This window comes from Thamnophis elegans, chromosome 1 (assembly GCF_009769535.1).
Source record: "Thamnophis elegans isolate rThaEle1 chromosome 1, rThaEle1.pri, whole genome shotgun sequence".
NCBI classification, from domain to species: Eukaryota; Metazoa; Chordata; class Lepidosauria; order Squamata; family Colubridae; genus Thamnophis; species Thamnophis elegans.
Genome location: NC_045541.1, coordinates 113,249,848 through 113,276,187, shown reverse-complemented (window position 1 = coordinate 113,276,187; position 26,340 = coordinate 113,249,848). Strand labels below are relative to the sequence as shown.

Here is a 26,340-nt window from a genome sequence, read left to right as displayed (position 1 = left end):
GCTAAGCAAGAGCGTTGTTAAGTGAGTTTCACCACATTTTACAAGTTGGCCACACCCACCAAGTCACATGGCCAGCAAGCCACTCCCACCAGGTCACATGGCTGACAAACCACTCCCACAAAGCAGGCCACACTTACAGGAGAGGTTCTAAAAAAATTTGAAACCCACCACTGCACAGATTCCAGTCATGCCTCACCTTCAACAGCTTAGTGCAGGAGTGTCAAACTTGATTTCACTGAGGTCCATATCAGGGTTGTGTCTGACCTCAGAGGGCCAGAGTGGGCATGGCCAGCTGAGTGTCACTCTTGTCAGGAGCACCTGTGGTGGCCCGAGCGCTCTGCCAGTGAAAATGGGCTCCTAAGTTCTGTTTTTAGCTGCAATGGCCTCTTGTAACCCTCTGCCAGGGAAAACAGAGCTAGGGAGGGCTGCCAAGCTCTGTTTTTGCTGGCAGAGGCACCGTGGCCCAGTCCTTCACTGTTTCCAGGGTGGCCCCATGTGCCAGATCTAGGCATCCTGAATCTGGCCCACAGGCCCTGAGTTTGACACACCTGGCTTAGTGGGTTACTTGGCTAGTCACATTCTCTCAATGAACCTTCCTCAAAAGATTTATGTTTTTGGAGAAAGATAGCTCGAGCAACCATTAAGTGTGAAATCTTGAGCTCCTAAATGAAAAACAGGATAGAAAATACCTAGAGAAAAATCAATAAGTAAAGTATTATATTTTTAAAATACTAAATTGCTTAGCAAAAGAAACAAAAAATGGCTGTGCATAAGACCATTCTTCTCGCAAGAAAAATATAAAGCTAAACTAAATGCAATGGGAATGAAATCCTGGGAATCCATGAGGGCAAAGACATGTATGATTATGTAATCACACAAATGTTATCACTTACATATTTGTTTCAGCCTCTTAACACAATGCTAAATTGTGATGTTTACACAATCATGCATCTCACTGATTTGCTATCATTGTGTTGCAAACACCACTGAGTTGAGTTTTTAAGAAACATTAATTATAAACAAGCACAGATAGAGATGAGAATGGATGGACGCTGAACAAAATGAAAAGTCCACAAATGATTTTCACCACAGATATTTATGATATGTTTGAGTGGAAAAGTTTTATCTAAGTAGTTTACAGTCCAGGAATTCTAAACTAAATTGGAGCCCTTTCAAAAATCAACCATAATACAGAGAGAGAAGAAGAGGAAAGAGGAGAGAAGAGAAGGAGGGGGGAAGGAGAAGTAGAAAAGAGAAGGATGGTAGAGGAAAGAAAGGAGGGAGAGAGGAGGAAGGAGGGAGAAGAAGCAAGATGGTGGCGGATAGGGTATAATATAGTTTATGGAAAGCAAAAGCGCAAAAGATAGTTATTGTGGGTTGATGGTAAGAGGAATTGATATAATATTGGAGAACACAAAATAGTGCTGGTAAAGATGTAATGGTATACATGTCATTACTTATATGAAAGTAAAAATAAAAAAACTTTTTTCAAAAATCAACCAAAACACATCAGTCAAATTATGTTGCAGCACAATGTGGGAACTGTGAATTGATTTGAATCAGACTTGTGTGATGTTCTCCTTGCCAAACAAATGGTCTTTGTCGCACAGTGGATGTAGAACACGGATAAAGCTGAGTAAAATAGGTTTGTGACTTTAATGATTTGATTACTGTACTGTACTCTACATGAGTTTTATAACTGAACGCTGGAAATTAACTGAGGTAATTTTTCCATGTGTTATTAACTTATTTTCCACTTAAGATTGTATTTATTGTGTAATGAACCAGCATGCATGAACCAAGTTTATATTTCATTAATGATGAGCATCATTCATAAGCATATACTGTAGATATAGTTCTTAAACTTTGTATATGATGATATATAAATATAGAGAGATATATTTACATTCATGGCCATACTGTAAAGTTTGCCTAAGCTTCAACCCAGATGACTTTAAATGAGAGGTTGCTTAAATGTTAAAGGAAAAGAATGGGGGACAACACAGATATAATTCTGTTTTACTATGACAAGCCTATGAGATTTTGAAAAGATTAATGGACATAGTGGGAAATCTTGCATGAATTCTGATGAACAAAAAGGTTGGAGAGAGGGTGAAACTTTTTAAAAGTGCTCAGCATGTCAGAAAGCATGCAAGTAGTCATTACTTTTACTTTTAGAATTTCCATACGCATTATTTTTTTTCCAGCTGGTAATAGCTTTAATGACTCCAGAAATGTATGCTTAAAATGTAAGTGTTGAATTACTTGCTGCAAAATAATTGCATGTCACGGTGAGAGACTTGGAAGAGGTTTATTTATATACTGCACACAGAGAGTGCTAAAAGGAAGTAAGATGTGTGATTGGTTCCAAATTTTATTTTCTTATATCCCACTGAAGTAAGCAAAGAAACAGGACAGAGGAATAGATCTAAGGGTTGGATTATATTTTTTTTGGGGGGGGGTTGTCCCCTTCTTCTGATTCAACTCAGAGCAGGGTTCCTGGTGCACGTTACTTAAAGAGCAGAGGCTGAAGACTGAAATGTGCTGCTAGGTGTGGCTGCTTTCAACCCACATTTTCATTTCTTCCTTGGCAATGTTAATGCAAACCTCTCCAATATCTGGTTGACCCCTGGAGGATCAAAAGATCTGAGCCGCAGAACTCCTTTCATGTTCTCATTACAAGCAAGGGAGGGACAGCAAAATCTCTGCTTGTGCAGTTCATTCTTCATTTCCTACCTTCTATTCACCAAACAACTGAGGTTCTGACATCACAGCTATCAAATTCGCTCATCGATTTTCATTACATTTTTCAAACAATCCCAGCTTTTCTTTCCTCTTCCAGGTTGTCATTTTGTACATGGTCACTACAAGCTCAAGATATTCATGGTAGAGCTCTCCTCCTCCTCCTCCTCCTCCTCCTCTCTCCTCCTCCTCCTCCTTTTCTTCCTTGTTTTTCCCTTCCACTTCCATGCATCCAGCTGGTTCATGGAATCAAAAGCACTTTGAGAAATCATGGTTTTCAATCTTGAGATTATTTAGGGGTGTTCTGATACTTTGTGTGAGTTGTACATTTATTTTATTTTATTTTCATTCTATTTATTTTGTCAAGCATGTATAAGATAACAGATATAAGCATAAACATGATTATGAATATAGGAAATGAATACGAATTAAGTGGGGACAGTAGGATACAACTTATTCATAAACACGCCATGAAAAGTTATGTGTAAATATTCTAAACAAATGGAGCAAAAAAACCACTTTTATAATGATCCCTCTGTAGTGGCTGCATCCTCTCATTGGTTTTTTTCATTGAACCATGCTACAGTCAACTGTGAAAAATTTGGGGACATTGTCTTAACTTTTTCTGCCATTTGATGGGCCATTTTAAAACACCATTTGACTGAGGTGTGGTTAAATTACATTTAAAAAAACTGCAGGAATCAGAACTTTTTTGCTTTGGGTTGAAAGGAGAACTCTGGGAAGGGAATTTCTCTTACAAGGGTGAGCATTAAGAACGCAGGTCATCCCAATGAAAGGAAAGGATATTTAGCCTGCCTTTTTCTGTGAAATGCAAGGAGGGTGGGTTGCCTTTGCAAATATGAATCTCTTTCATTCACAGTATCAGGCAGGACAGTCTTCAAATGATTTAGAGCTACAGAATGTACTGTTTGTGGTAGGCCACATCTGAGTAACCTTTCCACTTTATACATTTTGTGCACTTCTCGTGACACAGTGGCTGAATTTAAATGGCACACTAGAGCACAATGTGGTTTGTTTGGTTTTGGCACAGTGAGAATATAGCCATATATTGATGGAAAGATTATCTTTGTCACAAGTCCCTGATAGACTTTAAAAAACTGCAAAACAGATTGTTGAATGGATGTCTAAGGCCACTTTCCCCCCACAGGACTCCAGATCCTTCCTTAAATATCTTTGTAAATATTTCTTCCCTCATACTTCTCTGAGGAACTGCTTTTCATTATGAAAATCTATCAGAATTTTCCTCCACCAATTTGCTTTTACCCAAGAGCTTATATATTTCTCCGACTATGCATCTCTGTCCTAAAACAGTTTGCATACATTTCTACATTTTCCTGTAGAAAAACAAGAATTCGCTTTTGAACCAAATCAGTTGAACAAGTTGGGTTGCCATAAATATGAACCTAATTCTCACTATTGGCAGAACGATTAATTCAAGGCCTGGATCATGAATCATGGTGTGTAACACTCAAGTAACCCTTGGCTTCACGCCTACTAAGGTCTGTGAGACAGTGTTAAAAAACAGGATCTTTAGTGAAATAAAAGCAATTATTCTGAACTCAGTTTTTTGCATCTGGTAAAGATACTACTAATTGTCCTATAAATCTAGTAATCATACAAGAAATTGGAATCCAAGTTTAAATCCACATCTACTCCAATACTTCCCCCCTCCCACACTGGTTGGCTCAATCCAAACACTGAAATACTGTTTCAGGGGGGATCCAAAGACCATTCATCAAAAAAGAAATGTAGCCATCATGATCTTTTCTTCTTCACTGATCCTTTCTGGAAAAAAATGTTAAAAGAAGCATTGGGTAAAGAATATTGGGTTACCAATGGAAATAAAAAACCATCTTTATTGATCCATGGATGAAACAAATATCAAAACCTTAGCTGGATGATACATTAGTTGTAGCCAACCAAAGTATCTGAAAATGGCATGTAAGCCTTCAAGCTACTCAGAACATTTATCAGGCAAGATGATATAAGAAAAAGGGAATGAGAAGTATGAAACTTTGAACAGATTTTGAAGCATGCAAACTGGAGTTTTGTGAATGCTTTGAGTCTGATTGAAACAGTTCTTTGGAAAATATAAGAGGTATAACAAAATCCTTTTTTCATTTTTTTTTTAGATTTCAAGCCCTACACAATTGCTTCAGAAGTTTTTAGATTTAGAGTTGGAATAACTTTATTGTCACTTTGAATGTACACTAATTGGCATACATTAAAATGAAATTTCGTTGCATACAGCTCTCAAAGAGTCTCCACGTCTAATATACACTACATAAACATGACAAAATAAATAAATAAATACTAAATTATGCACATACCCACATATATTATATGACACAGAGAAACAACACAGTCTAGTTCGGATGTACTGTTTACATGTATTTGGCAAGAGAAAGTTTACCAGGAGAGTTTACCAGACGGATGGGCATAGGGAACAAAGCTGTTACAGAATCTGATTGTCCTGCTAGAAATATTTGAAAGTTCCTCCCAGAGGGGAGCAACAGAAACAGACCATGAAGTGGATGTGTCTCTAACAATGCTTTGAGCTCTAAGCACATAGCCCTTATACGCAATATACTGAATGGCAGGAAGCGAGTTTCCTATAATCCTCTTGGCTGTCCTTACCACTCTCTGTACGCACTTTCTATCTGGGACACTGCAAACCAAACAATGATGCAGTTCCTTGCACTTTTCTGCCCATGTGGGCACATGCACAACAAATTTGCTTCTTCCCCATCCCAAGCATTCCAAAATACAACTTTTGAAGACATGTGCAGCCCTAATTCAAAATATAAATGAAAACTGACAACATTTGAACCCTCACAAAGTTCCATTAAGAAGGTTTAGCATACCCACAAGCAAAATATTCTTCAGGAAGCACATGTCTGCAAAGCATTTTATCGGACTTCAATGTCACATTTAATTTAAGTTGTTTGGTAAGGAAAACATCCACAGCAGGTCCTTCAAAAGTAGCCCTCCCTGTGCATAGTCTCACACTGTCATCTTTGTTCAGTTTCAGCTGATTCATTTCTGGTTCATCTGCAGTGTATGTAGAGTTGCCCAAAAGGATATTTTACTATTTGGAGTAGTGAAGCTCTATAGAACTTGAGTACAGACCATTTTCCCATTGATGGAAACTTGATTTGTTCCAACTCTTGGATTTCAGCCAGCCTCTCTCTCTCTTCTCTGTAGAGGTTGAGCTGCCACGGCATCATGCCAAAATGCTTGTTTCAACAAACTCTCTTAATGTTAAAGATGATTGTGCCTTCACAGCTTTGCTTTCTGTTCCCAGCATCAGTTCATGGGAAGGGGGGAATCCATAGGCAAATGTAAAGGTAAAAGTTCCCCTTGTACATATGTGCTAGTTGTTCCTGACTCTAAGGGGCAGTGCTCATCTCCATTTCAAAACTGAAGACCAACGCTTTCTGAAGACGTCTCTGTGGTCATGTAGCCAGCATGACTTATTATTATTGCTATGACTAAATGCCGAAGGCGCAGAGAACATTGTTACCTTCCCACCAAAGTGATTTCTATTTTTTCTACTTGCACTCCATTATACAGCGCTAAGGTTTTGAACCGCTGAACTGCCAACCTTTCTGACTGACAAGTTCGGCATCTAAGCCACTGAGCCACCGTGTACACTGCATGACATAAGGCAATGGATGGGAGTGCGAGGCCCTAATCGGAGGCTACTCATTGCATTCTCCTTAAGAATATTAGCTCATACCATTCTCAGTGTTGTGAGGCACATTTGTGGACAAGAAGGTGATCACAGAAGCTTCCAATTGTTTTTGAACAAGTAGAGATAGTGACGGTGAGGAAATGTCATTTTTTAAAAATAAAGGCTTGGATTAGGGCCTGTTGCTCAATTTTCAAACAACAACATTGCTTATGAATACAATAAAGTCACATGCTATATGTGATGCTAAGCTTCTGAATGCTTTCTCCCCATGTAATAGTACTTTGCCAGAAGAGACTGTGTTCCTCACCCCCTCCACCCCCAACATTTTTTCCTCTAGAATTCAGCTCAAGTTGCCTTTTATTTATATGTTTCTGCTCTCTTACCCACTATAAACAGAGAAACTTAAAGCTAAAAAAAGCATAAAAGCAATAGGAAACTAGATAATCATTGGCATGTATAACTTTCCCTAATTTAATTTTTCAAAATGTAGCATTTGGGCCCTGATCTCTTTGGCCAGATGTTCAATTGGAAATTGAAGCATTCTGTTTATATGTTTGAGATTTTCTGAGACCTGAAATCTAACCTGAGCAAGGATTATTGAGGATTTGTAACCATAACAGTATGGAAATTTCTTTAATATAAAGATAGGCTAAGCCCACTTAACCACATCTTAGCAGGAGAGGGGTCAAGAACATATTTTCTGTGCTTGGGAGAAAATCAGAAGGGTTAGCACTCTCTTAAAGACGAGGCAGAATAACAAATATGAAGAGGATACAGAACAAAACTGTAATATCATGAAGAAAGGATATCTCATGCTTTCCTCAACCTTCCACCCCCAAAATCATCCTTTACAACTCAATTATTTTTTTAAAAAGAAAACACCACAAGAAACAGGAAAGGAGGCAGCTTATTGTCTCTTTCTGTTTGCGCACCTTCGGAAACAGGTAATTGCACAAAGAAACAGAGAGCAATTTACCAGGATGGAAATAAAGCAATGACTATGATGTACGGCATAATCAAATGCTGTGATAGCAGCAATTAATTATCTGTGTATATTATCCTTCACATTCCTTATAGTCCTCCTGTTAAACTTAAAAATGCTGAAAGGACCTGAAACATGTTGGGAGAACTTTACACAGAATGGCTTTTCACATGGCTACCTGAATATGTCTTATTGAATAAGCCCCAATCAACTAAATGATCCACAAACCATGATGGCCAGGCCAATATGTTGCCTGCAGCAAAAGCAGACCAACCTTTACACTTGGTTGTCAGAAAGCACACGAGGGCCTGTAAATCTCCCACAGGCCAGATATAAGGAAGCTTAAGTTCAATTTCAAAATCAGGTTGGCAGCTGCTACCCTCCATCCTCTTTTTTAAACCCCATTTCTTCTGCAGATGCTCCTGATTTTCATGCTCTTCTAATGGGCACATATTCCTTCACCTGCATCAAATTAATTGATCATTGCTAGGATCCCACATGCTTCATCACTCTTTCTCCTTGCAGCTTGGTCTCCAGGATCTAATCCGATGATCAGGTAGCTGTCAAGAACCAAGATGCATGCTTTTTTTCTGTTATTAATGGCATAAAAAACACCACTTACTGACCAGCTTTCAATCAGCCAATTAAGTGAATTTACATCCAGCTTTCCACCTACAGCACAGGTGTAAAACTGGCGGTGTCATGTTGTCGTCATGTGACGTTTCATGACATTTTGCCCCTTTGTGGAGGTGGGGTGGGTGTGGCCCATCTGGGCCGCGGGCCACCAGTTTGACACCCCTGACTTATAGGGTTCATAAATGGGATGATAATAATATAAAGAAATTAAAAGTTAGAAAAAACAAATATTATTAATGGTGTGTGTGTGTGTGTGTGTGTGTGCATGTGCTAAATATAGATGTACATGTAGACATATGTAGTGTGTGTGTTAGGACTGTATTTTTTTTAAATGCATAATTTAAATTTTAAATATTTAATTTTTAAGTGAAGTTTGTAAATCATTGTTTTATAATTGAACCATATTTTATTACTGTTATAAAGCTTCTGTGTGAAGCATCTCAACTGTAGCTATTCTATAGAATACAGCCCATCATTGTTGGGGTGCTTTTTCTCCTAACAGTCATGAGATGTTTTAATTTCTTCAGTAGGTTTTTCCTTAAAGATTTGTACTTCTGCAAAATAATAATAATAATTCCCTGAAGCTTGCTGAAATTCCTCTGGTGTAGCAATGATATCATTTTAGCTACCCGAACCATGGCGTGTTCAACCATAACATTAGAGATAGATGAAAAGTATCTGCTCTATAGGTTTTCATAGGGTTCCCAAACCTCAGTAAATTATAGGATGTTCAACCATGATTAACTAAACTTACGACTTCAGCTAGTACAGAATGCGGCCGCGCGAGTGATTGTGGGTGCACCTCGGTTCACCCGCATAACACCTATCCTCCGCGAGCTGCGCTGGCTACCTGTCGATCTCCGGATGCGCTTCAAGGTGCTATTAGTCACCCATAAAGCCCTACATGGCAGTGGATCTGGATACTTGAGAGACCGCCTTCTGCCAATTACATCCCTGCGACCAATAAGATCACATAGATTAGGCCTCCTCCGTATACCATCGGCCAGCCAGTGTCGGCTGGCAACTACAAGGAGGAGGGCCTTCTCAGTAGTAGCCCCGACCCTTTGGAACGAGCTCCCCGTAGAGATTCGCACCCTCGCCACCGTCCAGGCCTTCCGCACAGCCTTGAAGAACTGGCTCGCCCGTCAGGCCTGGGGACAAGGATAGTTCCCCTCCCGAATGATGAATGTATGTTGTTTATTATTTTATTATATGTCTTATCTTAATGTCTGTATCTCCCCTTCCCCGATTTTATGTGAGCCGCCCTGAGTCCCCTCAGGGAAAAGGGCGGCCTACAAATATTAATAAAATCTCTAAATCTCTAAATCTTACCAAATCTGGCTGGCTTCACGTCAATCATTGAACCATAATCCACTGTTTCCTAACTAGGACAGCCAGGTTTGTCCACAGCAAAATGTGCAGTTATCAGAATAGCAAGTACTAATGAAGGGAAATGTTTTTAGCTCAGGGTTGAAATGAGAGGACTTTGGTGATCTCAGAGCTCGGTTGTTTTCTTGCAGATATTCTTTACCTGAACAAGGTAATCATCAGTACTAGTGCACTGATCACAAGTACTGAGAATGTTATCTAGCTTGGGTAATGAAACATCTGCAAGAAAACTATCAAGCTCAGAGAAAACCAAGCATGGTGTTCTCAGAATGACAAGTGCCCAATGCTGTCATCACACAAACCCTACCATTATTTACTTATTTCTCAACATCCAATGAAAGTACATACTGTAAGTCACAGTATCTGCATCTTCAGAAACAGATCATCGTTTCCCTCTTTCCTGCCTGGGAAGCCAAAAGCAAATTACACTTTGGTATAGTATAGTCTTTGTGCTTCTCCAACAGATATGGGTCAGGATGAGTGCAGTATGCATTTGGAAAATTACATGATACCATACGTTCTTAGAACACCTTTCTTTTGCTGTCAAATTTAGAAGATTATTCAAAGCTCAGGCAGAAGGAGTTTCCCTTTTTACAGGTATATTGAGATTTGTACCTTAATGGAAGACTTGACAGGTTGAAATACTTGGGTTATTTCCAAATTTCAGCAAAAGGTCCTCTGCTCAGTTGCTGGATAGGCGTGGCCGTGGTGGGCATGGCCTAGTTGGCCTCCTGCACCATGGTGGAGGTGGCGTTTTTGCCTTCCCCAGGCTCCGGAGGCTCTGGGAGGGAGAAAACTGCCTCCCATGGGCTCCAGAGGCCCTCTGGAGGCCAGAAATGGGCCCATTTCTAGCCTTCCGGAACTTTTGGGAGACCCATTTTCCACACTCCCTGAGCCTCCATGTGGGCCCTGCACTTACCTTGCATCCAAAATGGGCCACGTGGTGACTCCTGGAAAGGGTGGGGAGGGGAGGGGCCAGCCAGGGGTGGGATTTGGAGGTTCTCCGAACCGGCCATAATGTTAGTTCTCCTGAATCCGGGTGAACCCGTAGCAGCCCATCCCTGGTTATTTCCAAGATATTTTTCCTAATAGGTAAAGTTTCTCCTACAGGTCAACCTTGTTTCCTGATGACTGTGTTCATGCAATTTTCTTGTCAGGCTTTTCCCTAGCATAGCTGTAAATCTCGATTTTTCCAGACGTTCGCCCTTGTTCTAGAACAGGCAGAAATCTCATAGAGAATCTCAGATGGATTAAGGTTTGTTTTTATTGTGGATAAGGATGAAACCAAACCCATATAGAAGGCCTTCTATTCTAATAGTAACCAGATCCAATTCAGCTTAGCTTCTGAATCTACCCAAGATGAACCAGGTCTTGTCACATTGAGAGTTTCCTAAATGTCGATTTCTCAGCCAGAAACCAAGGAATATTAGGGGGCTTTCTGGAAGGAAATACATTTGTAGAGCTGTGGAAATTTGCTGGCAAGGCTGCTTGGAATTAGGAATATACATTATTTGGGTTGCAGCTGCCTCCTTTGAAGCATCTTTGGGATTTGTTTGTTGAATAATAAAGCCACTCTGTTTTATGCACAATCGTAATGTACATTTCAAATGCATCGCCAGATACTTAGTGAGCTACTAGGGATAGCAGACTATCAATAATGCAAGTAGAAAGGCAAGGAAAGTAGATTATGCATATCATTATGCATGGACATGCTACAGTTGTTGATATCCCAACATATTAGGACCATCCAGAGATGGTAGCTATATACAATCCAGATGGCAAGAAAAATCCCATCGAAGCAGAGGGATTGGTTGATAGCAACTTAGTCAATTAGCCAAGAAAAATTAACTACATTTGCCAACGGATTCATTATCATCAGAGGATCAGAATCAGATTCTGAAACTCCAGCACATCAAATAAAATCAGTATATTGACAATCTGAACAGGTTTCTAGATATTTGTGATGTTTGAAAATACATGGAATATCCTCAGGGGCATATTAAAATTCAGAGAGAGATTCGGAAGGGCTTAGATCTTCAATATCTGTGACAGAAGGCTGAGATTTCATCTGAAGAAGATATTAAATCCATAACATGCATCTAATTTCACTTTCGTAATTACAGTAGAACAGCCTATATGCTTCCTGAATTTTATCTTCATCCTTGTGGAGTTTCCCTCCCCCCTCCAGACTACATATTTGCTCCAATATAGACAAAGAAAAGAAGAACTATCCCTAAAATTTATCTGAATGCTTCCCTCTAAAGTGAACTTGACCATGTTTCACAAAAGTGAAAATCTGATCTTGGAAAATCCTAACACTGTCCCAATACACTGTAAACCTAAACTCTCTTTTGACATCCTTCACCCAGCACTGTCAATCTTTATGATAAGCACTTGGGGGGGGGGGTGGAAATGTATATAGCACACACAGGTTGAAGATTCATTCTCTTTGTGTAGCAAGCTTATTCATTGTGATGAGTAAGAAAGGAATCACAATAGTTTTAAACCAATACAAGTTGCTTGAAAGTTATTTTAAATTGTTTTAGTAACACAAGTGGGATTAAATTGCCAGAAAAAAAGCATTGCATGCCTGTGGAGTATATAATGTAGGATTTGAAAAATGATCCAAAAATCACTTTCTGTACAGTCAAGTTGTTGCTGGCAAAGGCAAGATTTCTAGTTGCGCATACCAGTGAGTGTAAAGAGTTAGAAAGATGACTGTGATGGAAATATACAAGAACCATTATCTTGCCAAAGGGTAATGTCTTAAGGCTTTTTTAAGACTTAAGAAATAAAATACTATTAGGAAGTAGCTCAGGCAGATACAGCCCCCATTCACTGGAGTTTAAGAAGGGAATGGGGAGGTACCGATACATAAATAGAACCACAAGATTTTGTTATTATAACCAACCTCAATAAAAGTATTTCTAATTTTTTTTTTTGGAGTTGATTTTCCTGGTCTGGTCTTCCTAGTTTGGATGAGAAAGCATGTATTTACAGGAGAATAGTGAGAGTAAACTCAATATGAAAAGAGTTAGCAATCAGAGAAGTTGGCTGAGTCTTGGAATCTATGCAATTTTATTTAACTATCCATTTTTTTCTCTTCCAAAACATCCAGTGACAGACTGGTTTTGTGATTGTTCTGACATTTTGTCACAACCTGTATTCTAACTCAGTTCTGCTGTTCCACAGATTGTGGGCAACTGCAGTCCAAAAATGTGTCATGGCATTCAAAAACCAGGGAAGTGATCCTTCTAGAAGCATTTGAATCAGTGGTGGGATTCAACTTTTTTTACTACCGGTTTTGTGGGCGTGGCTTTGTGGGTGTGGTGTGACTTTGTGGGCATGGCTTTGTGGATGTGGCAGGGGAAGATACTGCAGAAGGATACCATCTCCACCCCACTAACCTGATTTTCAGCTCCATTCTCCTGTTCAGGGCAACAAAAGTAGATCAGCTGGGAGGCTGGGAGGCAGCAGGGGTGGGGCCAGCCTATTTGCCAGTTTGCCAAACTACTCAAAATTTCTGCTACCAGTTCTCCAGAACCTGTCAGAACTGGCTGAATACCACCCAAACGTGCTTTTTCAAGAGGCAATGGGATGTTCTTGTTTTTCTTTGAAGACTTTTTGCTTCTCATCCAAGAAGCTTCTTCAGCTCTGAGCTTCTAAGCAGATGTTGTATAAGCTATTCTTAAGGATTTTTTTTAGTGGGTACCTTTTGTGCAATTTTATTTTCAACTGTTTAAAGGTTTTATTCTTTAGCTTCAAATCCAAAGCTTGCAGGATAAAAGGAAAGAGAAAAAAAACTGTTCTAGCATTGCTCTCTCATTAAATGCTTTTAAATCTCTCTGTCTCTAGTACTGGATAAATGAATACACCTCCACATTGGGTATTGGAGTCTTCCATTCTGGAATTGAGATCTACGGTAGAGGTATGGAGTTTTCTTTATTATGCCTGAAAATAGCTGTAAAATTCCACTTTTTTAAAAAACAAAGGGGGTGGTGTTTCCTTGGGGTTGTTTTAGCAAGAGTTAAAATGGTATTTTTGCCCCTCTTTGAAGTTGTTTTAGGGAGAATTAAAATGGTATTTTTGAATAGGTTGCCAAAAAAACACATGAGTGAAGGGCTGGAACAGTTAAAGTGTTAAGAGCAGCAGTCACTTAGGAAAGCAAAAGTGCAGATGGAAACCCATTGAATAGATTAAAAATTATATTAAAAATAATATAATGGTTTTTCTAGTGATATAATGCATGGCTGTGAGAACTAGATACTAAGAAGGAACAAGGGATAGGAGAAACTCTTGAATTATGGATTTGGAAATGGTTACTAAGATTATCATGAACTGCAAGAAGAATCAATCAGCCCATCCTGGATGAAATGAAGATTGATGGCTCCCCTGAGGCAACAATCAGCAAGCAGCACTCAGCTACTACGGGCATCTGATACAAATGGATGATAGTCCATGCTTGGCAAAGTTGAGGCCAGTAAGAGAAGGGGAAGACAACAGATGGACAGGATCTGGGTAACTGAAACCTCTTTAAAAGATCTGTGGATTGCTGCTAAGACAGGCAGAGATGGTGGACATTTGTCCACAGTCCTCAGGGTTGATCCTGATTCAAAGACACCTCACTAAGTGAACCAAGTCTTTATATCAAAGGCTGTAAACAGCAACATGACTGCAAATATGATCAGGTACTTTAAAACTGTAAGTCAATGCCTTATATCATCGGGAGTCACTGTGAGATTCGAGGCAGTAATTTTTGGAACTTGGCGTCTTTGAAATGGAAAATCTCTAGCAGTGCAGATATTTTCCTTTATTTCAATATATTTCTTAGCTCACTCCAAAAGAAAGTTGTCTTTTCTTGCCTTTTTACAAATGCTGAATCCATTTTGGAAGCAAGAAGCAGCTCAGACTCTGCAATTGTACACCATTCTGTTCCAAGAACTATGGGTCACCTCAAGGCAGGGATGGGGATCTATGCCCCTTTATGACCTGTGGCCTTTAACTCCCAGAATTCCTGAGCCAGGAATTCTCGGAGTCCAGAGGTCATAAAGAGGCCATAGTTCTCCACATCTGCCTTAAATAGTTGAGGAGATGGCTCAAGCATGCAGGCAAAGAAGGAAGTGCTGAGCTGCCTTGAGTAGCTAAGAGCTGCACGATGGCTCTGTAGAACTTGAAGTATTGTGAAGATTAGGGTGATCCCAGTTGAACTTCATCTTCCATCATGAAAACTAATTGGCTTATGTTTGGCCAATTTTCTTCATTGGGTTGTCACTATTAGCATAACTTGAAGTAGGATCCTCAAATAAATTGTCTTAAGTTCTTAGTGGACAGGCACATGTGATAAATAAAAGTAATATGGAGATCTTTGTCACATTGCTCTTGGATGCAAAACATGCTTTGTATTTTAATGGATATATCACTCCACATTCCCATGATTGACCTCCAGATTCGTTGGGCTGCAATTCCGGTAATTCCTAGCCACTGCTAGGAATTGTATGACGTTGTTAAGATTTGGCCATAATTAGTCCAATTGTTTCTGACTAATTCAAGAATGAATGCAACCTCATTTGCAAAACTATATATTTGCAGTGTCCTATTTTAAAAATAAAAGCCAGGGGCTAAAACTATTTAGCTCTTCCTTTCGAGGAAAGAACAAACATATTATCACCTGGTTCCTGAATCTGATTATTAGTCATTGGACTCATTTTTCAGAGCAGATTCCAAGGGAAGTTAGAATTGCAACAAGATAATCAGAGAGTTCGGCTGAGTTTCAGACGGCTGAATTTTCTCCTTTGCTCTACGCAATTTATGCTGTTGCTTAAAACTCCACTACAAAGCTATGATGAAAAAAAAATAGGGGGGAAATCCTTTAGGGATCAAGGTAGTTCAGTGAGATTGAATCTGCTCAGAGGCCATAGAATCACTGCCTACTGAGGCTAGACTTCCGGAGGTCAAACCCCCACCGTAGGGAGGAGGAACCGACCAGGTGGTTCCGCCCCAGGTGACTTATGGACCCTGTTAGGTTCCAGATGGAGCTTGGGGTTATTCCAGATGCTCTTGCCCACAGTTCGGCGGAGACTCTTGCTGCGGCCTGGCACTCGGCAGCATCAGGGTCTCTGGACCGGATTGCGCCACTACGGCCCTCCGGGTCAGCGGCTCGCGGAGGCCTCCTTGGTTCACCAAGGAGCTCCGCGAGATAAAGCGCCGGAGGAGACGCCTAGAGCACCTGTGGAGGTCCGATAGGTCCGAGTCGAACCGAGCACTGTTGACAGCATGCACCAAGGAGTACATTCGGGCGTTAAGAACAGCCAAAAGATCACACATTGCCTCCTTGGTAGCGTCCGCCGAGTCCCGCCCAGCCGCCCTGTTTAGGATAACCCGCTCCCTCCTAAATAGGAGGGAGACGTGGAACCCCCTACAGGGTAAGGCTGAGGAGTATGTTCAGTTCTTGGCGGACAAAGTTGCTCGGTTTCGATCGGACCTGGACTCCACTCCTGCAGATCCAGCCGAGACACAAGGGAATGATCTGGCAGACCATCTCTGGGTTGAGTTTCAGGATGTTGCCTCTGGGGATGTGGACAAGGCTATGCGAGCTGTGAGTGCCTCCACCTGTATACTGGACCCGTGTCCCTCCTGGCTGGTTGCCAACAGCAGTGAGGTGACACGAGGCTGGATCCAGGCGGTTGTTACCGCCTCTCTTTGGGAGGGGTACTTCCCCACTGCGCTTAAGGCGGCGGTGGTGAGGCCCCTCCTGAAGAAACCGTCTTTGGATCCAGCAGTTCTTAATAACTACCGTCCAGTCTCCAACCTCCCCTTTGTGGGGAAGGTTGTTGAGAAGGTGGTGGCCTTCCAGCTTCAGCGTACCTTGGAGGAAGCTAACTATCTTGACCCCTTCCAGTCCGGCTTCAGGCCCGGTTACAGCACAGAAACCGCTTTGGTCACATTGACCGATGATCTCTGGAGAGCCAGAGATGGAGGCCATGCGTCCATCCTGGTTCTCCTTGACCTCTCAGCGGCTTTCGATACCATCGACCATGGTATCCTTCTGCGACGACTGCGGGAGGTGGGGGTGGGCGGCACTGTTTTGCAGTGGTTCTCCTCCTACCTCTCGGACAGGTCGCAGTCGGTGTTGGTGGGGGGGCAGAGATCGTCCCCGAGGCCCCTAACTTATGGGGTGCCGCAGGGCTCGGTCTTATCCCCCCTACTATTCAACATATACATGAAACCGCTGGGCGAGATCATTCGGAGGCACGGGATAAAATACCATCAATACGCGGACGATACACAGTTGTATCTGTCCGCCCCGTGCCAACTCAATGAAGCGGTGGATGTGATGAACCGGGGCCTTGAGGCTGTTAAAGACTGGATGAGAGCTAACAAACTGGTACTCAACCCGGAAAAGACCGAGTGGCTGTTGTGTTTTCCTCCCAACAATTTGGCTAATGTTCCATCAATCAGGCTGGGGGGGCAAAATTTATACCCCTCAGACAGGGTCCGCAACTTGGGAGTCCTCCTGGACCCACAGCTGAATTTTGACCATCACTTGTCAGCTGTGACCAGGGGGGCATTTGCCCAGGTTCGCCTGGTGCGCCAGTTGCGGCCCTACCTGAACCGGGAGGCCCTCACAACAGTCACTCGAGCCCTTGTGCTCTCTAGGCTGGAATACTGCAATGTGCTCTACATGGGGCTGCCCTTGAAGAGCATCCGGCGACTTCAGCTAGTCCAGAATGCGGCCGCGCGAGTGATCGTGGGCGCACCACGGTTCGCCCACATAACACCGATCCTCCGTGAGCTGCGCTGGCTACCTGTTGATCTCCGGGTGCACTTCAAGGTCCTACTTACCATCCATAAAGCGCTCCATGGTAGTGGGTCTGACTATTTGAGAGACCGCCTTCTGCCAATTACCTCCCTGCGTCCCATCAGGTCGCACAGGGTAGGCCTCCTCCGAATTCCATCCGCCAGTCAGTGCCGACTGGCGACTACGCGGAGGAGAGCCTTCTCAGTTGCAGCTCCGACGCTATGGAACAATCTCCCCGTGGAGATCCGCACCCTCACCACCGTCCAGGCCTTCCGCACGGCCCTTAAGATCTGGCTATCCCGTCAGGCCTGGGGATAGGACTTTACTCTCTCCCTGCCCGAATGCCGAGTGAATGTTGTGCTTTTATTGTTAATTATTTTTACTCACATTTTCTTTTATGTCTTGTCTTGCACTCCCCTCCCTCATTATTGTAAGCTGCCCTGAGTCCCCTCAGGGAAAAGGGCGGCCTATAAGTGTTTAATAAAACATCTAAAACATCTAAAAAACATCCTGGAAGATTTAATGGAAAGTAGGATGGAAGCAGAGGACATCTTATGGCGAGTCAAATATCATGTACAGCAGTGGTGGGTTCCTCTCCCCGTTGCTACCGGTATGCTGCTCACGGGGCTGGGCGTCTGTTCGTGCACACACACTGTGCACGCATGCGCACTCTACTGCCCCTGAGACACCCAGCTGCTTGTCAGAGGTCACGCAGGTGCTGCACACTGTGTGCCTGTGCGCAATTGGCCGGTTGCTTTAAAAACAGGTATAGAACATGGGTGGGTGGGTAGGCCAAACTGGCCATCATACCGGTACGCTGTCAGCTGCTCCCGGCTACTACCATAGCAGTCAGAACCCACCACTGATGTACAGCCTCATTTCTTGTATCAATATTTTGTTATAAGTCTACTTATGGAAGATGTACTAATACATCTTCCACCACTCGTACCATCACCCAATCATTGGATGACTCTTCCAAAGCAGCTGACCATCCAGGATTTACAATTGACATGGACAAAACATGATTGCCACCCTTTAAATTCTGGAAAAGAAACAAGATGTGATCATAATACTTAGCAAATTCATATTAAATATTTGTTTTTGCATATTGTATTATATGGATTGGAGCAAGCTGCAGAATATTCCAGAAATCTATCAGCTTACCTTTCAGTCTTGGTGCTTGATGCTGACTAAAAGCCAGCTTAGCAAAAATGCCCTGTTTGACAAAATACATTGGAGAAGATTGCAAACTAAGGAGGACAATGGTTAAAAATGCTGAGCTTGTCAGCTGGAGAACTGACAGCCTGGGTTTGAAATCCAAGCTCTACCCAACAGGGTGAGCTCCTGTATCTTGCCCCAGCTCCTGCCCACCTAGAAGTTCCAAAGCATGAAATGCAAGTAGATTAATAGGTACCACTTGGATGGGAAAGTAAGAGTGTCCTGTGTATCTTTGGCATATAGCCATGATGGCCGCATAACCACAACTGAGAGAGAAACCTTTACTTTAGATTGCAGACCAGTCTGGTCTCTTTGAAGGAGGAAGAGAAGCAAGTTATATAACTGTCGATGGAAAGTGCCACACTGTACCTTATCTTAACTTGAGCCAGAGTCCAACCACAGATGCTGCTCTTACATTCTTAATTACAGTGTTTTTCTTCTCTTGCTAGAGTTTGCCTATGGAGGACATCCCTATCCTTTCAGTGGGATTTTTGAGATCACACCAGGCAGTGCGGTGGAGCTTGGAGAGACCTTTAAATTCAAGTAAGACCTCTTACCCTTTCTCTGGATTTGCCACCTGCAGGGCATTGTCCCATTTTCTGCTCCCTTTTCCAAGGCATTGCTTTCTTTGATGCCTTCTGAGAACCAAAGAAGCTGGAGAAAATCAGGATACAGACAAATCCGTAGGGTTGTCACCTTAATTTTATAGTACAATATAAAATAGCCATGAACAAGATCTCATTTTGTACTCTTCAGAGCTGCTTCTGACCATGAAACTTGAAAACTGCCAGCAAAATTTCTCACATTAAGGTGGAAAACAGATAATAACTGCAGTATAGCTTTTTAAAGAAATCCATCACACGTAGCAAACAAAGAACCTCCTTGAACTCCATCTTGCTAAAATGAATGTGCTCCCAGCTTCTTTCCCCAGACTTAAATGCAGCCCTTTTCTATTAAATGGTCTCTCCCCCCCCCCCCCCCACCAGCCACTCTATTTGGAACAACGCAGGTTGTAGATTTGAGAGGGTTGAAACCTGTCCTATCCTGCAGTGGAGCAGCTTCTTCCAACCTGGTGTCTACCATGTGTTTGAGTCAACCCTAACATCCCCAGTCAATACAGTGAATTGCCTTGGCAATCATAACTCTTTTCCAGTTTCGAATCCTCTTTTAGTTAAGGTTGTGCAACCTTAGGACAGTCTCTATCCCTCAACCTCCTTTATGAGATTATTATAGTGATAAAATGAGAAATCCTGTGTGATGTGTATGGCTGTTTAAAATGCACTCACTATATGCAATACTACCCTGTTTCCCTGAAAATAAGACCGCTCCGGATAATAAGCCCAATCGGGCTTTTGAGCGCATGCGCTAAAATAAGCCCTCCCCAAAAATGAGCCTTTCCAAAAAATATTGCAACACAGCAACAGCCATGAGGTGACCACGCTCGCCACCTCCTGTACCTCGAAAATAAAAAGACCTCCCTGAAAATAAGACCAAGCGCTTATTTTGGGGGTAAGACCCTGTCTTATTTTCAGGGAAACACGGTAAGAGATGCACACAGCATATAGAAATGTGTTGTGGTCCAGCAGGAGCCATTGGAGCTGCCACCAGACTCCGACAGCGAGGGGCCCTATGAGTCGGCTTTGGAGGATGTGGAGGACCCTGGACAGGGTTCTGACTCCGAGCAGGGCGCAGAGAGGCTGGTTGTCCACCACGAGGCGCCTGAGCCTTGGACCAGTGGGGTGGAGACAAGGGAGTGTGATCCAGACCTTAGCAGTGGGGAGGAGCCAAGGGAGTTGTTCCTAGATGCCCAGCATCGGAAAGCTAATATGCGTAAGGAACAATTACGCAGTTACAGGAGGTACTTGCACTCAGCTGGTGGTAATTAGGCTTCTCTCCAGACTATAAAAGAAATGGTTGTGTACACGCCCCTTTTGCAGAAGTCAACGCATTAACTAATGTTGGAGAACAGTACTGTGAGCTTGGCAGGCTGGATTGCTGCCATGGTTTATCTGTGCTGGATTGCTGCCAAGGACCTATCTGTCTATTAATAAATTCCGAAAAGTATCTTTGGCTTGGAGTGCTTTGGTGTGGAACAAGGGGGGTCAGAACAGAAATGCATCTATAACATGCATCTGTAACAAAAAAGACTTTGCTACCTCCATTCATTGAATGACTGCACCCATTCCAGCATTCTTTTAATTCAGAGCCATGGTCAGTTAATAAGTTAAAAAAGCATAAGAACGCATGCTATAGTTCTCACATGCTTTTTTTTCTTAGGTTCATCTTTCCCCCACATTTAAACTGCTATGGTGAATACCTATTTTCCTCCCACAACATATCAGCTGTTATTGCCGCACAATTTCACCTTGTGTTAGTGGGATGTGCTCTGGACTGTACAAATGCAGCCCATTCTGTGACTTACCAGATTGCTTCTTTGTCACCGGAGGAATAACATTAGATTCAGGGTCAGTTGTCTTCCACCCAGGTCTCTCTTATGTGGAAGGATTGCAGGAAGATCCCTGCAGCTGTCAGCATATTGGAAGCTAAACTATAGTAAATGAAATCACCCAGAAACAGGAGGAATCGGAAGGGACAAACGCATGTCTGAATATGGAGGCCTTTGATCTGCTGATCTAACCCATCTACAGCAAACCCGGGGAGGCAACAGAGCAATTGCTCAATCTTAATATTGGAAACTTTTGAAATAAATCATTTACGATGTGCCTGAAGAACTTTGGAGGAGGGGGAGAAACACATTTCAAGGGGGAGGGGAATTTCTAGAAAAAGCAAGCTGGGGAGCAGGTGCTGGCTGCCACACAGTCCCTCCCTGTAATTGTTCCGCTTTGCTTGCTTGCTTTGTTAGCCAAACAGAGGTCAGTGACAAGAACACAGGGCAAAGAGAAATGCAAAATCCAGGGGTAACCAATGTAATCTGAATGAACTCTTTGCAACATAAACATGGTGGATAACATTGCTTTTGAAATACGGGAACGAGAACAACACAAAGTGGATCTCATACTCAAAACACTGCAAGGACATTTGAATAGATTTGCTCAAAAATGCCTTCTTTGGCCCCACTGTTGAAAAAAGTATTGACTCGGGTGGATATTTTATAATTTATGACTTGCCCCCTACAGCAGATTTTTGGGTGGCTCATGTAAAAAATCATTGTTAACCATCAGTTTTGACAGTAAAACAATTAAACCAAATAAAGGTTTATTTTTGAGTCGCCTCTAGACAAGATGGGTGGCGCTCAACTTAATAAAGAATGAAAGATTTAAGACCTAGAACTGAAAGAAATTTTGACAATAAGAATTAATTAGGTTTAAAAGTAAGCCTTGGGAAAACAGCTCAGCAAAATACCCCAAAGCCTAAACAGGCAACAATCTTCCCTGTTCTTTTGCTAGCAAAGACCATAACCACCAGGAGGCTTCATTAAACAATAGATAGACCAGGCAGATAAATAGACTGAGGTATGTGTCTGTCTGTGTTTCTGTTTGTTTGTGTTTGCACTGTGCAGTTTGAAAAAGACTTGGATGAAGCTATTCAGGTCTCATTTCCACTTTTCATTAAAGTAGCCTGAAAAAAGATGCTGCTGCTTTAAAAGACTTGCTCTTCAAAATTAATCCAGCTCTTTGAGCAAGAGGATCTTCTTTTAGCCTGATGTGGAAGCCTGAAAAAGAAGCAGGACTATTTTAATTCATTGCAAGGATTCACTTTCAAAGCACGCCTGGTGTCTTATCTTTCTGACTGCCCATTTTCTGTTGTTTGAATTTTCTTATCTTTTTTTTCCCAACTAGAGAATCCATTGCCTTGGGGACCACAGACTTCACTGAAGAGGATGTGGATAAAATCATGGAGGAACTGGGCAAAGAGTACAAGGGCAATGCTTACCATCTCATGCACAAGAACTGCAATCACTTCTCAGCTGCTCTGGCAGAGGTGGACTCACCTTCTATTCTTTCTCTGGGTATTACTTTATAATCCTCAGGCAATGTTGGTGAGGCAGTTTATCGGCCAAAACAATTCCCACTATGATTAGATCACTATGACTGAATCACTTATCGTAACACAACAGAGTACCCTAACTGATACCATCACATCTGTCCTGCTTAGTATCTGTGGTCTCTATTTGTTAAGAATCCAAGATGAATGTTTTACACTCGGGGCAAGATCCAAGCAATTTGAAAGAGTTTCTTACCCTGACATTTTCTTACAGTCTTTATATCCAAAAGAGGATGTGTTGTTCAGATCCAAAAGTTCTTCTGTGCAATTATCCTGCTTTATTTATTCTTGTATGGAAATAATGGTGAATCAATATGTTGTCTTCTTTCAAATCTTCTCACGTTTCCTAATATTTTGTCCGCCTTCCTCGTTTTCTTATCACCGAACATCCCTTAAAATGGAATGAAAGCGTATCTTTTAGTGGTTAGTGCTGGCAGCTGTCCAGCTGGAGAGGGACAGGAGGCTCACCGAGTATTTCCCCTGTGCCCTTTTGGTAGCCATAGGCAAACACAACTGACACATCAATCCATTCTTGCTACAGACAATTATTGTCTTGGTTGATGTGTTCTTAAGACGAAGGTTCCATGATTAGGGACAAAATGATTGGGTGGCATTCGTTTGCTTTTCTTGCGCACTGAAATTATTAAGTAGGGCTTATTGGGTAAGGATCAGTCTGTTCTCTCACCAAGAAACGCTGAAGCTGATATCTGAGCTGCTGCCCCCCCCCTCCTGTTGCTGCTGTTGTTGCTTGCCTGTGCTTCCACTTGTTCCCTTGCTTAGCATGGGCTCTCCACTATCCTGGCCTGTGACCATCTGATTTTGGCCTTTCAACATCCGACCTCCTCTGACCACATTGCCACCCGTCACTGCCCCTGGAATACCAACTCGGACAGCGCCCACTTAATTACAACTCTCAGGACGCCATGGACTGTGCTTTTGTGGTGCATATGTTTTATGAAAGGAGAGATAGAGGATGGCAGAAATATGGAGGGGGAGTTGGCGTCCTAACAACCAACATACCCCCCCCCTTCTTCTTCAACCTGTTCCAGCCACCACCAGACTTTGGACCCTTTCAGGCCTATAGGCGAGGGGGAAGACAAGACATTCCCCTGCATACTATCTATATATCTTCTATGGACCGTTGTTGGCTTCTGTTTTGGATTTTATCCAGCCATTCCAACTCTGAACATTGAGAGCCGACTTTTACCACCTGAACTCGCACTTTAACTTAATTAATTGCGCAATTTTTAATTTCTCCCTTTTCTTTCATCTTTCTCTTCTTTCTTTGTATGGGATATGTATGAGATATGTGTGAGATGAATGAATGGCCCACTTTTATAACCATATTGTTGTAAAATTTTGTGTTTTTAACTTTCACGTGGGGACTGCTTGGAAGAGTGTATGAGTACGCATGATTCGGAGGACCTGCCGGGAGATGCGGGGGCCATGGGAGTGGTTGAGGGGACTAGAGACACGGGAGAGGGTCGGGGTATTACGGTCGTAACAGGGAGAGGCAGATACGGCGGGGACTTTAGGGCAGGCCATTACCGGGGAAGGAGGGTTCGCTACATTACAGAGATCCCTCCTTCCGGCCCTAGGAGTCCCACTCCGAGACCAGATGGCGTAAGCAGTCAGGACCCTGGTCTCAGGCTGTTGTCGCTAAATGCCAGGTCTGTTGTACATAAAGCTCCTCTCGTCCGGGACTTAATTTTAGATGAGAGGGCAGACCTGGCATGTATTACTGAAACCTGGCTGGGCCCAGAGGGAGGAGTCCCCCTTGTAGAACTGTGCCCAGAAGGATTTCAGGTGCTACATCAGCCGAGAGCCCAGGGAAGGGGTGGGGGTGTGGCCGCTGTTATCCGAGAGTCGTTAGTTCCTCGTAGGGTCCCTGCTCCGGAGATTGTCGGGTGTGAGTCTTTGCTGTTAAAGTTGGACCTCAAGGGTCAAGTGGGTCTGCTGTTAACGTACCTGCCTCCCAACAGCGTTGCAGCAGCCCTCCCCTCGCTCCTCGAGTCGGTAGCCGAGCTGGCAGTTGAGTTCCCTAGGCTGATGGTCCTGGGGGACTTTAATTTGCCGTCGCTCGGTGAAAACTCGGAGGGGGCGCAGGAGTTCATGGCTTCCATGACAGCCATGGGCTTGACCCAAGTAATTCGAGGCCCAACCCATTCGGCGGGACACATGCTTGACCTTGTATTTCTCTCGGAGCAGTGGATTTGTGATCTTGGTCTGAGGGGGAACGACATCATACCCCTGTCGTGGTCAGACCACTGCCTACTGAGGCTCGACTTTCGGAGACCAAACCCCCACTGTAGGGAGGAGGAACCGACCAGGTGGTTCCGCCCCAGGCGTCTTATGGAACCGTCAAGGTTCCAGACAGAGCTTGGGGTTATTCCTGACACTTTCGCCCACAGTCCGGTAGAGACTCTGGTTGCTGCGTGGCACTCGGCAGCATCGGAGACCCTCGACCGGATTGCGCCACTGCGGCCCCTCCGAGGCGGCGGATCCCAGAGACCTCCTTGGTTCACCGAGGAACTCCGGGAGATGAAGCGCCGGAGGAGATGCCTAGAGCACCGTTGGAGGTCCGATAAGTCCGAAGCGAACCGAGCAATGGTAACCACCTGCACCAAGGAATACACCAGGGCACTTAGGGCTGCAAAAAGATCCCATATAGCCACCTTGGTTGCGTCCGCTGAGTCCCGCCCGGCTGCCCTGTTTAGGATAACCCGCTCCCTACTGAACAAAAGGGAAGCGGGGGAACCCTTGCAGGGCAGAGCCGAAGAGTATGCCCAATTCTTAGCGGACAAAATTGCTCGGTTTCGGTCGGACTTGGACTCCACCCCTGCAGCTCCAGCCGAGGCACAGGAGGATCAATTTGAACAACTCTGGGTTGAGTTTCAAGACGTTACCCCCGGGGATGTGGACAAGGCCATGAGGGCTGTAAGTACCTCCACCTGTGTACTGGATCCGTGTCCCTCATGGTTAGTTACTAACTGCAGTGAGGTGACACGAGGCTGGATCCAGGCGGTTGTCACCGCCTCACTTCGGGAGGGGAACTTCCCCGCCGCACTGAAAGCGGCGGTGGTGAGACCCCTCCTGAAGAAGCCATCTTTGGATCCAGCTATCCTTAATAATTATCGTCCAGTCTCCAACCTCCCCTTTCTGGGGAAGGTTGTTGAGAAGGTGGTGGCCTTCCAGCTCCAGCGGTCCTTGGAGGAAGCAAACTATCTAGACCCCTTCCAGTCAGGCTTCAGACCCGGTTACGGCACAGAAACCGCTTTGGTCGCATTGACCGATGATCTCTGGAGGGCCAGAGATGGAGGACATTCCTCCATCCTGGTTCTCCTCGACCTCTCAGCGGCTTTCGATACCATCGACCATGGTATCCTTCTGCGACGACTGCGGGAGGTGGGAGTGGGAGGCGCCGTGTTGCGGTGGTTCTCCTCCTACCTCTCGGACAGGTCGCAGTCGGTGTTAGTGGGGGGGCAGAGATCGTCCCCTAGGCCCCTAACTTATGGGGTGCCTCAGGGCTCGGTCTTATCCCCCCTACTATTCAACATCTACATGAAACCGCTGGGTGAGATCATTCGCAGGCACGGGATTAGATACCATCAATATGCGGACGATACTCAACTGTATCTGTCCGCCCCGTGCCAACTCAATGAAGCGGCAGACGTGATGAACCGCGGCCTCGAAGCTGTTATGGACTGGATGAGGGTTAACAAGCTCGTGCTCAACCCAGAAAAGACCGAGTGGCTGTTGTGTTTCCCTCCCAGAGATTCGACCAATATTCCATCACTCAGGCTGGGGGGTCAAATTCTACACCCCTCAGAGAGGGTTCGCAACTTGGGAGTCCTC

General features: G+C 43.6%; 1 protein-coding gene across 1 annotated transcript in view; it reads left to right on the top strand.

The window, feature by feature from the left end:
- The window catches only part of LOC116505739 (deubiquitinase DESI2-like), a 47,050-nt gene that overhangs the window by 14,605 nt on the left and 6,105 nt on the right, over positions 1-26,340 (top strand). Inside the window, exons 2-4 of the mRNA XM_032213114.1 lie at positions 13,320-13,392; positions 18,930-19,023; positions 22,281-22,422. Coding sequence (XP_032069005.1) covers positions 13,320-13,392; positions 18,930-19,023; positions 22,281-22,422 — 309 coding nt within the window. The remainder of the gene's footprint in view (positions 1-13,319; positions 13,393-18,929; positions 19,024-22,280; positions 22,423-26,340) is intronic.